At 48.3% G+C, this 13,306-nt stretch overlaps 1 protein-coding gene across 11 annotated transcripts in view; it reads right to left on the reverse strand.

Moving 5' to 3' along the window:
• The window catches only part of PRRC2B (proline rich coiled-coil 2B), a 118,466-nt gene that overhangs the window by 53,624 nt on the left and 51,536 nt on the right, over positions 1-13,306 (reverse strand). For 10 of the 11 annotated variants that reach the window (XM_064376899.1, XM_064376891.1, XM_064376906.1 and 7 more), the window contains 4 exons: positions 13,060-13,237; positions 9,512-9,614; positions 6,698-6,770; positions 513-656 (listed from right to left, as the gene is read on the reverse strand). In XM_064376899.1, the coding sequence (XP_064232969.1) occupies positions 513-656; positions 6,698-6,770; positions 9,512-9,614; positions 13,060-13,237 (498 nt within the window). Of the gene's footprint in view, positions 1-512; positions 657-6,697; positions 6,771-9,511; positions 9,615-13,059; positions 13,238-13,306 lie in introns of those variants that run through there. The other variant, XM_064376920.1, reaches the window with a different exon arrangement.

Here is a 13,306-nt window from a genome sequence, read left to right on the forward strand (position 1 = left end):
TCCCTGGGCAGACCCGAGATGAGGGGCCAGTAGAGACCAGTGCTAGGCTGGTTTATGCAACAATCCCCAGAGGAATGAGTTAAAAATACAGATCCTAATTGGGCTAGGGAAGGGAAGGACTGGAAATCAGACTCATTCACCAACTCCCCAGTGATTCTAACTAGACACAGCTAGGATTGAGAGCTTTAGAAAACAAGCTCCTAACCCGGGGACCTAAGTTAGCTGGCCCATTGTCTGTCCTTGTCACAGCCACCAGGCACAGCAAAACTAACAACTGGACAACAGAGGGAGAGGGGACTGGCCTGGCCTACCCCAAAAGACAAAAAAAGGCACAAGGCCTGATGGCCTAGGTAGCAAGTACAATGGATACATGGATCAGGTGGCGAGCCAAAGAACCATATTTCCAGCTCGAGCCAGAGACCCCAGTGGCATCAGCACCCTTCTAGGAGTGCAGAGACAAGAGGAGGAAGTTCTGTGACTCCACTGAGTGCCCAGAGGCTGCAGTCACTTACTCTGAGGGCGGAGGCTTGGTCCTGGCCCATACGACAGATCTAAGACGCCCTTTTCTTTGCCAGCCTTGTCCTGCCCGCCAGCTGCTTTCAGCGTCGGAAATTCCTCGGGAGAGAAGGATAACAGTCGGCTTGAGCCCCTTAAACCTGTGAAGACGGGACAGACATGGAGGAAGTGAGATGGAGTCAGCAGTCATCTGCTGGCCGGGTGTGGTGGCTCATACCTGTAATCTCAGCACTTTGGGAGGCTGAAGTGGGTAGATCACTTGAGATCAGGAATTTGAGACCAACCTGACCAACAAGGTGAAACCCCATCTCTACTAAAAATACAAAAATTAGCCAGATGTGGTGGTGTGCACCTGTAGTTCCAGCTACCTGGGAGGCTGAGGCAGGAGAACTGCTTGAACCCGGGAGGTAGAGGTTGCAGTGAGCCGAGATCATGCCACTGCACTCTAGCCTGGGTGATAGATTAAGACTTTGTCTAAAAGACAAAACAAAACACTAAAGAAAACAGTCATCCTCTTCCCAGCTCCACACCTTAAAAGCCATGTTGCCTCGAAGTAGGCTTTCTAAGGGAGCCAATGTCACCAGGGTGCTAAGGGTGGCAAGGGAGGCTGCTGCTGACAGCACCATGGCCCTCCCCAGCTGACCTGCAGGGGCTATTCCCTGCTTACAAAGGGAATGGGGTAAGATATCACAGCAGCTCCAGGCCACAGCCTGTCCCAGCAGGGAAGGTCCTTCTGACCACCTGGGGCCACAAACAAGCACCGCCTCCTATAAAATCAGCCAAGGGAAAGCCAAGAAGCCAACTGCTTTCCTGTGGAGGCAACATCAGGCCACCCTGAAAGGATTAAAATGCTGCTTTTGCCTGGTACAGTGGCTCACACCTGTAATCCCAGCACTTTGGGCGGGCCAAGGTGGGTGGATCACTTGAGCTCAGGAGTTCAAGACCAGCCTGGGCAACATGGCAAAACCCTGTCTCTACCAAAAATAGAAAAAATTACCATGTTGACGGGCACCTGTAGTCCCAGGTACCTAGGAGGCTGAGGTTGGAGGATCACTTGAGCCTGGGAGGCAGAGGTTGCAGTGAGCCGAGATCCTGCCACTGCCCGCCAGCCTGGGTGACAAAGTGAGACTCCCTCTCAAAAAATAAAAAAATAAAATGCTGCTTTCTACCATCTAATGTGGTAAGACAGGTGGAAATTAGATTTACACACGAGTACCTCCTCATTCACCTGTCCTTCTGCATTTTCTACTAAGTTCCTTGAGCCCTACAAGGCCAAACATAGAATCCTGGGAAGAGTTTCTTATAATCCTAGAAACTGTTTCTTTCTTCATTCTTTCATTCATTCCTCAGCCTTATAGTATACTTTAGAGAAGACTTTCCTAATGTTCCCTTACACAAAGAACTTAGCACAGAGGCTCTACTACCATTTTTGGATGAAAAGATTAAAAATGGTGCAGGTAAAAGGTCCAGGAGGCCCCTATCCCTTCATCTGGAATATGCAGCAGGCCCTAGACCATAGAAATCTAGGAACAGCAGCGACACCACACAATGAATGGCCCTCTGTGCAACGCCTTGTTCCCTATACAGACAAACCCAAATCTTCCCCTAGGCAGTTATTATTCTTAACACACTGATCCACGGACCTGTTCACTAAACCCAACCGTGTTGGAAAGCCGTCTGCGTCACTGCACAGGCATGTGGCAGCAATTCACTTGCCACTCCCTTAGTTAAAAAGGTCCAGGGTCAAATAAACCTGACCAGGTGAGACTGAACACCATTTACCAAGGACCAGCCAGAGAGGGCCTCCAGGTGTCATGAAGGAGCTCCGCTGCTCTGGGAATGGGGCTCTGACTCAGAGTCGCTTCGTTATGGTAAAAGGTAATTGGCAAGAATGAAATAAAAACTCTAATTTTAAAAATATGGTTATGACCAGCCTGGACAACATTATGAAACCCCATCTCTACCAAAATCACACAAATTAGCCAGGCATGGTGGTATGCGCCTGTAGTCCCAGCTATTCGGGAAGCTGAGGTGGGAGGACTGCTTGAGCTCAGGAGATTGAGGCTGCTGTGAGCCAAAACTGCGCTACTGTACTCCAGCCTGGGCAACAGAACAAGACCTTGTCTCAAAAATAATAATAATAATAATAATAATAATACAAAATATTGTAGATTTGGAATTAGGAAAAAAAACCAGCAATGAGAAACTGAGGCAGGAAGGTCAAGGGGCATCTTCCAAGGTCACAGGCTGAGACACTGGTTGGGTAGCAGCTGATATCCAAGCCTCTGACCTCTGCCCAAACACACAATCAGGTCTTCCGGGTCTGTTTCAGTTTGACCTATCAATACAGTGTAACAATTCAGAAGTCCTTTTGAATTCCAAAGAGTCATGAAAACACTTGTGGGCAACACCCTCAAATACCCACACTCCTGACAGTGTCACAGATGTGTGAATCTAGCATAGGAGGGGAAACTGAGGCTGATTGTTACACTTGGCCCCCACCCGGCCCAGTGTGTCTATTCTGTGGGCTGGCAGATTTCTGCCTGCAATTATTTTCTTCTTTCTTTTTAAAATTTTGTGTACAGATAGGGTCTTGCTATGTTTCTCAGGCTGGATTGAAACTCCTCGGATCAAGCAATCTTCTCACTTTGGCCTCTCAAGTAGTTGAGATTACAGGTATGTGCCACCATGTCCAGTTTAAAATTACTTTCTCCGTCAAGCTTTATTGTGATACAGTTACAATACGTATACAATATTTGTAGGTAACACAGTTACATGGTTCAGTGAAAACCACAGAAATAGGTAGACATAGAAGCCTTCTCATCCCATGCCCATTTGCCCACTTCTGACTCCCTCAAAAAACTGTTAGTTTTCTGTTTCCTTCTGGAGATTTTTAAACAATGCATATACACTGGTGTGCAGATGGGTGGATTTTTAAAAATGCATATACAAGCCGGGTATGGTGGCTCACGACTGTAATCCCAGCACTTTGGGAGGCCGAGGCGGGTGGATCACGAGATCAAGAGATGGAGACCATCCTGGCCAACATGGTAAAACCCCACCTCTACTAAAAATACAAAAATTAGCTGGGCGTGGTGGCACGTGCCTGTAGTCCCAGCTACTCGGGAGGCTGAAGCAGGAGAACTGCTTGAACCCGGGAGGTGGAGGTTGCAGTGATCTGAGATCGCACCACTGCACTCGAGCCTGGTGACAGAGCAAGACTCCATCTCAAAAAAAAAAAAAAAAAAAAAAAACTCATATACAACATTTTTTAGAAGTGTATTTTTTCCTCACTCCTATTTTTTTGTTTTGTGTTTTGAGATAGGGTCCTGCTCTGTCACCCAGGTTGGTGTACAGTGGTGTGATCACAGCTCACTGCAGCCTCCACCTCTGGTGCTCAGGTGATTCTCTTGCCTCAGCCTTCCAAGTAGCTGGGACTACAGGTGTCTGCCACCACACTCGGCTAATTTTTTTTTTTTTTTGGAGATGGAGTCGCCCAGGCTGGAGGGGGCAGTGGCACGATCTCAGCTCACTGCAACCTCCACCTCCTGGGTTCAAGTGACTCTCCCACGTCAGTCTCCCAAGTAGCTGGGACTACAGGCATGTACCACCATGCCCAGCTAATTTTTTATATTTTTAGTAGAGACAGGGTTTCACCGTGTTAGCCAGAATGGATCTGCCCACCTTGGCCTCCCAAAGTGCTGGGATTATAGGCACGAGCCGCCACACCCAGCCTGATTTTTTGTATTTCTTGTAGAGACAGGGTTTTGTCATGTTGCCCAGGCTGGTCTCAAACTCCTGGACTCAAGCAATCCTCCTGCCATGGCCTCCCAAAGCGCTGGGATTACTAAGATACTACATATACTGTTCTGTACTTTTTTTCACTTAAGAATATGCCCTGGAGAGCTTGCCAAATTGATAAGAAAACTGCTTTTTTTCTTTATAGCCAAATCACATTTCATTAAAGTACTATAATTTTACAGGCATTTCAAGGGACCATTTGCAATCTTCTGCTGTTATAATGTTGCAGTGAATAATCCTGTGCATAGATTATTTCACACATGGGCAAGTATAATTTGTAGAGCAATTTCCTTAGGGTGCAGTTGCTAGGTCAAAGGGTATTATGTGTTATTATTTTGCTAGGCAGTGCCAAACTGGCTTCTATAGGAGTTGGGCCAATTTATACAGGTTTTTTTTTTAAATTTTTGTTGTTCTTTTTAAATAAAAATTAGTATGTTCTATCTACTTATAAAAATTCTAACTTTACGGAGATTGCAGTGAGCTATCGCACCACTGCACTCCAGCCTGGGCGACAGAGCAAGACTCTCTCAAAAAAACAAAAATGCAACCTTATGGAAAGCCAAAGAACCAGTTACAAGTCTTCATAAAGCATCTTCAAAGACCCTTTTGCGGCCAGGCACTGTGGCTTACGCCTATAATCCCAACACTCTGGGAGGCCAAAGTAGGAGGATCACTTGAGCACAGGAGTTGGAGACCAGCCTGAGCAACATAGTAAGATCTCGTCTCAGTCAGTCAGCCAATCAACCAATCAATAAGCTAGGTGTGGTGGTCCCAGCCCCCAGTTACTTGGGAGGCTAAAGTGGGAGGATGCTTGAGCCTAGGAGTTCAAGACAAGCCTGGGCAACATAGTGAGATCTTGTGAAAAAAATACATCAGCCAGATGTGGTGGTACACACCTGTGGTCCCAGCTACTCACAGGCAAGTGCATCTGGTAACACCATGTAACTTCATTCTGTATCCCAAGCCCCTTGGGAGAAGCTGGGGTGTTGAAATTAACTGATCGGTTATTTCCCGTTGGAGACTGAGGGAAGAGCCTTTGAGCACAGGGATTTCAACCCATAAGGGGCAGGACCTCCTAGGCATGGCAGGCTGGGGGTGAGGTTCAAGGAACGAAGGATGTGCAGTTGGTTTTGTAATACAGGCTACTAAAGACCAAGTCTGGTGAAGCCTTGGCTGGCAGGGGTAGCGCAGGTGACACCAGGATGGAGGCAAAAGGTTAAAAAAGGACAGTCAGTGTGCTTTACAGGAGAAAGCGAATTGTGGGCTCTCCCTGGTGTCCACACCACGACCACCCTCCTTTTCACTCAGAGCTGCTGCCTAGTTTGGTCTGCAGCACAGTATGCTAGAAACATTCAAGCTATCATCAAAAATTAGAAGAGCTCATGTAGAAAACCTGGATCTTTTGGTTCTCTCAAGAACATCTGCTGACCCATATTCTCCAAGGACTGAGGGGGCTAGAGGGCAGCCTGGCTGAATAGGACTCACCCAAACTGCTTTAGTCCACTGTTCTAGGCCTGCCTTGGAAGCAGTGTGAATATGTAATTCCCATGAATTTCATTTTTTATTTTATTTATTTTTTTTGAGACGGCGTTTCGCTCTTGTTACCCAGGCTGGAGTGCAATGGCGTGATCTCGGCTCACCACAACCTCCGCCTCCTGGGTTCAGGCAATTCTCCTGCCTCAATCTCCTGAGTAGCTGGGATTACAGGCATGCGCCACCATGCCCAGCTAATTTTTTGTATTTTTGGTAGAGACGGGGTTTCACCATGTTGACCAGGATGGTCTCGATCTCTTGACTTTGTGATCCACCTGCCTCGGCCTCCCAAAGTGCTGGGATTGCAGGCGTGAGCCACCGCGCCCGGCCCATGAATTTTATTTTAAAACTCTAAACACTGTTTCCTTTGGTCCATCACCCTCATCTCTCTCCTGAGCTACTCCATGGAAGCAGTACAGTGGGCTCTGCGTTGTGGGAGCTTCCTGTGTGGTGGGCACAGCACTAGTGGTAACACCACGTAACCCTCAGAGTGCTTGGGTAGAATGTCCTCCAGGCGGGCCGCTACAACTCCAAGGCTGGCTCCTTCATCAACCCAAGCCGCGCAACACCTCCCTCCTTTGGTCCCAGGAAAGAGGAAGCAGATGGTGTTGGCAACCCCACAGAGTAGGCAGGAGTCCACCAGCAACATGGCCCAGTCAGCGCTCCTCTGTCTCAGCAAGAGCATTCATTCCAAGAAACCAAAGAGCTGGCACCTCCGCAGAACAGTACCCCTTTGCGGAAGAGAGTCCTCAAAGCTTCTGGGTGCCTAGACCTAACCAGACAGTCTGGAAAAGGCATTTACCTCCCGCTTCACCACCCCCAAACACACACACAGGTGCACACTTACCACCTTCGTGTCCTACTGGCTTTCCATTCAGCTGTGCCCATGACTTTGGTCCACCTGGCACTGAATTTGTATTCTGAAAGAAGGAAGAGAATCAGAAGAGGGCCAGCTCCCTAAGTCCACGGCACAGTAACAGCCCGTTACAACAAGGTGCCAAGAGGCCAGCACCTTAGATTCAAACCCTATACGGATCCATCCATCACCACTTTCTGAGCAGCAGCGAAGCCCTGAACCTCCCCTGGAACGCACATTCCACGCAGCAGTCCCAGGGACCAGAAAATGCCACGCTCACTCTACAGACGAGGAGCAGAACTTGGGGAGTGATGGGCTTCAAGTCACATAGACGGTGACACAGCAAAGCCAGGACCCAAACCTGTCTCCCTCCATGCTATGCTCTGGAACCTCTTGTGCCCAAATAGAGATACTTTATTTTGCTCCAGCGACAAAGACTGAGGCCCAATTCCAGCATGTGTCTTTAAAACTGTGCCACTGCTAATGAAGAATGCAAAGACGCTAACTGGGTGGGCCAGCTGCAGCGCTTTCTGCAGTGACTGTGACTCTACAAGGCACAGCTCCCCTCCTGAGAACCCCACCAGCTCACTTCTGCTGAAAACTCACCAGGGTCAGCATTATGTATGGCATGCCCAGTCTGACCAAATGCTCACCACACCCTGGGAAGGTTCTACTCACATCCCCCACTGAGGCTCAGAGGAGAGTGAGTCAGATGCAGAACAGCAGGACCAGGACCAGCCTCCACCCCGCCTATGTCCAGTGCCCTTTCGTGTCCCTAACCATTAAGCTCACCCGTCTTTCCAGTCAACATTCAACTCACAGCCTTCCTAACTGAAGGTAAAAATACACAAAACAAAGCTGCTGCAGCATGAAGTTTCCCCACTTACTGGATGAAATGCCAGATTAAATCATTACCCTTTCCCTCCCACCCCCCCCTCGCCTCAACCGGCACCATCCACTCACAAGGCAGGTAACTGTCTCTCTTGCCTGTGATGCAGAGCTGACCAGCTATAGCAATCCATTTACTTATCACAGAGCTGCCCTGAATACTTTATACGGGAAACCTGGGGTGCCTAACAGTTTCCCTGCCCTAGACTACGGAAGGGCAGGGTCAGTGGCACAATTCGGGCAGTGCAGCTGAGGCCAGACACGTCCCACAGGTGGGCTGGAGGCCTTCAGATCCAGCACTAAGCAGGGGGCACAGGGGCTCCCCACCACACAAGCACTCCACTGAGGGCCTGTAATATGCTAATACAACCCCCCCATCTCTCCACTCCTCTTGCCTCTGCAGTTACAGGGATGACTCCCCTGGCATTAATCTAGAAAGAACACCCACAGGACCAAGAAGGCTGCTGAGACTGCTAGCAAATTTCATCCCAAGAGCAGAGCTGCTGTGATCCCTCTGTGGAGATGTTCTAAAACTCGCAAAACACTGGGCGCCTCTTCCTACCCACCCCTCACATATAAGAGAAAACCAGGCAGCAGCAAAGAAATGCTGAGTACTGGATAAGGTGGGCCCTGTGCCAGCTCCAGGATGGGTTGCCCTTCCTTGGTGTAGTGCTGCCCCTTCAGCAATTCATTCAAACAGATGCCCAGGACCTCACCCACAGTCCCCAGTGGTGGGGTCGGGCATATACATAGCAGGCTTCAGAGTCAAATCTGATATCTGAGCTCTATCAGCTCACTCCGTTTCTTTCAAATTCTGGGAAACAGCAAGAACTCAACTCTAAATACTCTGACTGGCCTACATGTCCCAGTGGATTCAGGCCAATGAGAAGGGTGTCTTGAATGATTATAGACCTCTTTTCTTCTTTGCCTTTAATTTTAAAAGCACAGTTCAGTGTTAGATGGGAGAGGGTGTCCTGGCAAAGCCACAGACTTCCCTGAGTATGGTTAAAGTAGAGAGGGGATGACATTTGAGACCTTCATTGCCCAGGTAGCAAAGCAAAACCAAAATATGTTCATTCCAGTTATCAAGAGAGCTGGTGAATACAAAATATCTATGTCTACATTTCTTTTTGTCTTATAAAAAATTCATAAACTTCTCATCTAGATTTCTAGCTCCGGCTAAGTATATCCTCCTGCTGATCTCTGGAAACCTGTAGCCAGGCTCTGATGGACTGAGTGTATTATGAGTTCTTGCTTGGTTACATTATTACTTTTTGCTTTGAAAAACATTTAAAACGTATCAACAAATAAAGGATTGTAGCTTCGTATTTCCCGAAGCAATGTTCTGAGAGACATGAGTCCCTAGAGACATTCAGTGAAGAAATGTTTCCGAGGACAATAAATTTGGAGAATGCTGCCCATTACATTATATCCTCTTCTCCGAGACTCACAGTAGATGTTAGCATATGAAAGACACTGAGAGGTAGTGCAGAAAAGGAGCTTGCTTCATTTTGTTTTTCAAACTCACCTGGCCAGTGAACCTTTCTGTGGCCTACCACTTTTTGTCTTCTTGTGACCCAAGCTTCCAGGGAGCTCACTTGGGGAAACCCTGAACTAGTCTGCAGTCCAGCCTAAGTGACCCTGTCTCAAGCAAATCAACAGGAACCAAAGTAGGTGCCTGTATCCTAGTCTGTCTCTGAGGTCTTTTTCCAAAAGTTGCAGATTAAATTTCTTCACCAGTGACCACGACAGTTTCCCATGCCAGTTTTCTAAAGTCAGTCATCGAGTATGCCTCTGGAATAGACAAGTCACGCACAACCACACTTCTGAGTAGCAACTCCTCCCAGCCCCCAGCGGCAAGGACACTTAGAGGCTACCATGCCCAGGAAACAGTCGGGATGGGGTCCCAGCACCTACCTCCTGACTGATTGACTGTGTCGGTTTCTGCAAATTGGAGACAGATTTCTGTAAACCCGGCTGCGGCAGCGACTCCAGCGGCTGAGAGGCCGTCGCACTGGAACTAGACAAAGAAAGGCAGGGCAGTGGGGTCAGGCACGGCACAGTGCCCTGGCCAGGTCTCTGCGTTCCCAGGAGCCACAGCTGTTCAGCTGCTCACAGGAAGCAGACCTTATCTGGACAATAAAAATGACTTTCCCCAGTAGATTCTTATGCTAGCAAAAACTAATGAGAAAACAAACCATGTTTAAGGTCTAGTCACTGACATTTTAAATTAGCACAAGACAGTCTTCTGCCGTTTCTTTTGCTTTCTTCTTTTTTTTTTTTGAGACAGGAGGTCTCACTCTATTGCCCAGGCTGGAGTGTAGCGGGGTACACTTGGCTCACTGCAACCTCTGCTTCCCGGCCTCAAGCAATCCTCTTACCTCGGCCTTCGGAGTAGCTGGGACTAGAGGCGTGAGCCACCTCATCTGGCCTCTTTCTTTTTTTAAAAATAAAACTTTTCTGCCTTCTTGTAGAGCCTTCTGTCTGCAAAAACTGAAAGCTCACTGTAAACAATGCAAGTGATGAAGGATTTGCCAACAGGGAAGATAAGTCACTGAAATGAAGGGCTTGTGGCCCTTCCTCCAGACCCAGAGACCACACCTACTCAGGGGGCTGATTTTTTTTACCTCCTCCCAGCTTACAAAATAAATACATGCTTATAGTAAAAATAAACTTATAAATAAAAGTAGGTAACACAGAACATCACAATCTCATCATCCAGAGAGAAACTCCAAGCAGACTTTTCTATACCTGTTAATAGAGTTTTGTTTTTAACCAGCAGAGTTTTACACTGCAAGAATACAGTATTTTTCTAACAGAAGTGGAGTAACCCCATACACATAGCTCCATGACTTTTTTTTACTTCATGCATCTGAAGGTCTTTTCACCACCATAGACATGAATCTTCCTTTTGCTTTTAATGACCACACAACACAACTAGACAGGCCATAATTTAACCAATCTCTCATAAGGCTTTTTTTCCCCCATTACAGATATAACTCAGTAAGAATTTTTTTCACTTTTTTGAGATGGAGTCTCACTCTGTTGCCCAGGGTGGAGTGCAGTGGCGTGATCTCGACTCACTGCAACCCCAGCCTCCCAGGTTCAAGCGATTCTCCTGCCTCAGCCTCCCAAGTATCTGGGATTACAGGCACGCGTCACCACGCCTGGCTAATTTTTGTATTTTTAGTAGAGATGGGGTTTCGCCATGTTGTCCAGGCTGGTCTTGAACTCCTGACCCTCAGGTGATCCACCAGCCGTGGATCACTCCCAAAGTGTTGGGATTACAGGCGCTCCGTACCCAGCCAAGAATTTTTTTTGTTACATATCTTTGCATCCTTTTTCTGTAAGTAATCCCAGGGCATATGACCTTAGAAATAGAAATGCTAGATCAAAAGATGTTTTGAAGTTTAAAAGCTATTTCCAGGCTGCTCCCCAAAAAAGGCTGTGTCAGTAAATTTACACTCCACAGGTGAAGTGATAAAGGTGAGGAGAAATGGCCAAATGAAGGTTTCTGCTCTAACTCAGCGCTCCACTCACTGAATCCAACTTTCTACTGGACAAGCTTCAAGGAGGGCAGCCACGCCCCTGGCTTATCTGTAAATGGAAGTAGCTTATCTGTAAATGGAAGCCAAACTCTACACAGACACCCTCTTGCAAGATTCACCTAACCCAGGCAACTCACTGTTCGTGATTATTACAAAGGGAACGCTAATGATCGGTTCTCACATCTCCTTCTACCTGAAAGAGAAGCTTTCAGGTAGTGGCACTTCTGTGTTTTCCAAATATAAGAACTGAGTCCCCACACTGTGGGCCCACTTGCCACCTGATAACTTGGTGGGAGGATGTGGCCCCGGGGCAGCAGAGAACCACACCGGGGTCTGTGCCTTAACCAAAGCTCCGCCCTCACCTCGTCCCTGGCAGACAAGCTCCAGCACAACTGGCCCTCACTGGAGCCACTGAGGCAGAGTAAAAGCTGAATATCAGGAGGGAGTAACACTTTGTCCTCTCTAGAACTTTTGGTGGTACAGAGGTACTTCAGTCCTTCCATTAAATGTGCAATATCCATGTCATTACAGAGCTCGTGATGTGAATGGAATGATGACAGCAGCCAGTATCTGCCCCTCCTCTGTGCCAGGTCTGGGCTAAGCACTTGACCTATGCTGGCCCATCAATGCCTCATGGATACCTCGGAACCACCAGCAGAGACAGGTATCATTCCTACTTCAAGGGAGGACACGAGGCTCAGAAGTCAAACAATTCTCCAGGTTCCATCAAGCTAATAAGTGGTATAGCTGGAAACCACGCAAGGCTGTCAGATTTCAAAAGTCATGCTATACTGCCCATCAATATGATCCCTAAGCAAACTGTTAGAAAAATTTTAAAAATAACTTCTAAGGCCCTATTTTGATTATTACTTTATAATCATCTAGCTGAATAACTAGCTCAGTCTCTACATCCTGTCTGAAGTAACTACAGGGAACAATTTTACAAAAGCTGCCATGGTCATTTCCAGCACACACTTGAAAGAAGAGGGATGCTGGGATGGGCAGGCTAAGATCTGGGTCCCTTTTACCATCTGGTTTCCTACGTCAGTAGGGAGGCCAGGAGGTCAGAATGCAGGCGAGGAGGGCGCTGCCAGCAGACAGCTTTGTTCACATTCCTCAACAGGCAAACCCCAGCAGCAGGCTTCTGCCTGCCAGCCTCAGCAAGGCCCTGTCCCTCCCTGAACACATCCCCTTCCCTGAATAGTCTTAGCACTGGCTGAACACTCAGAGAGGACTCGTAGTAGGAGGCAAGGGTGCAGCCATGCAAGTGGGCCCCAGGCAGCCAGGCCCTGTATTTTCAGCCCACCACACAGGGGCTGTTTCTCTAATGACAGCACCATGCCACCCTCAGCTCCCCAGGGCTTCTGTAAGTACTGTGCTGGCAGGAGGTGAGCCTCCAGGGAGGCTGCAGTACAATGATAATGGAGGATTCTGTGCTGCTCTTACTCATGACTGGGTCTGTTTAGAGCAACGGCAGAAGTCTCCTGTCTGGGAAGCTGCTAGGCCCACGATTAGGGAGGCTGCATGCTTCTCTGCCAAGCTCAGATCACAGGGAATGAAGTTTTCAAGCCCCAGCTCTGTCCACAGTGTTTCTTACAGGAAGTGGCTCTGAGTCATTGCATAAGCTCCTCTGGAGTGATGAGGCCTTTCCTAATAAGGCACAGGGGAAAACTGGTCACTGGGGACAAGGCTGTCCACAGATGTGTTGCTCCACTGGCTCTAAAAGCCAGGAAAAATGAAGGCAGGGAACAAGAAACACACGAAACACCAGGGCAGGAGAGGAGGCAGCTTCATTTGCATCTCCCAGTTTCCCAGTTCTGCTGCTGCAAGACTAGCAGTGCCATCTGCCAAAGGGAAGGATGCCGGGGCCACCCCTAGAGAGCCAGCTCCCACTCACCACCCGACTCCTCTGTTTACCTCTTTGGGTCTTGCTGATCCTGCTTGTTTGCCCATCCCGTCCCGTCCTTGGGTACTATCACGATGTTGGGGTCGTTTCCTTTGTTTTCAGACTTCAAGCTCGGCAGGTTAGCAGGCGGTGGCATGCGCCGGGCTGCGGCAACTTTCCCAAGACTCTGTAAGCCATGTCTAGGAATAACTGCAGGGAGAGGGGCACGGAACAGACACCATGCAGAAAAGTCACAGAAGAGGTCTGACGCATTCAGCT

The sequence above is a fragment of the Aotus nancymaae genome, unplaced genomic scaffold (genome assembly GCF_030222135.1).
Source record: "Aotus nancymaae isolate 86718 unplaced genomic scaffold, 86718_ANA_hifiasm-v0.15.2.pri h1tg000003l, whole genome shotgun sequence".
In the NCBI taxonomy this organism is placed as follows: domain Eukaryota; kingdom Metazoa; phylum Chordata; class Mammalia; order Primates; family Aotidae; genus Aotus; species Aotus nancymaae.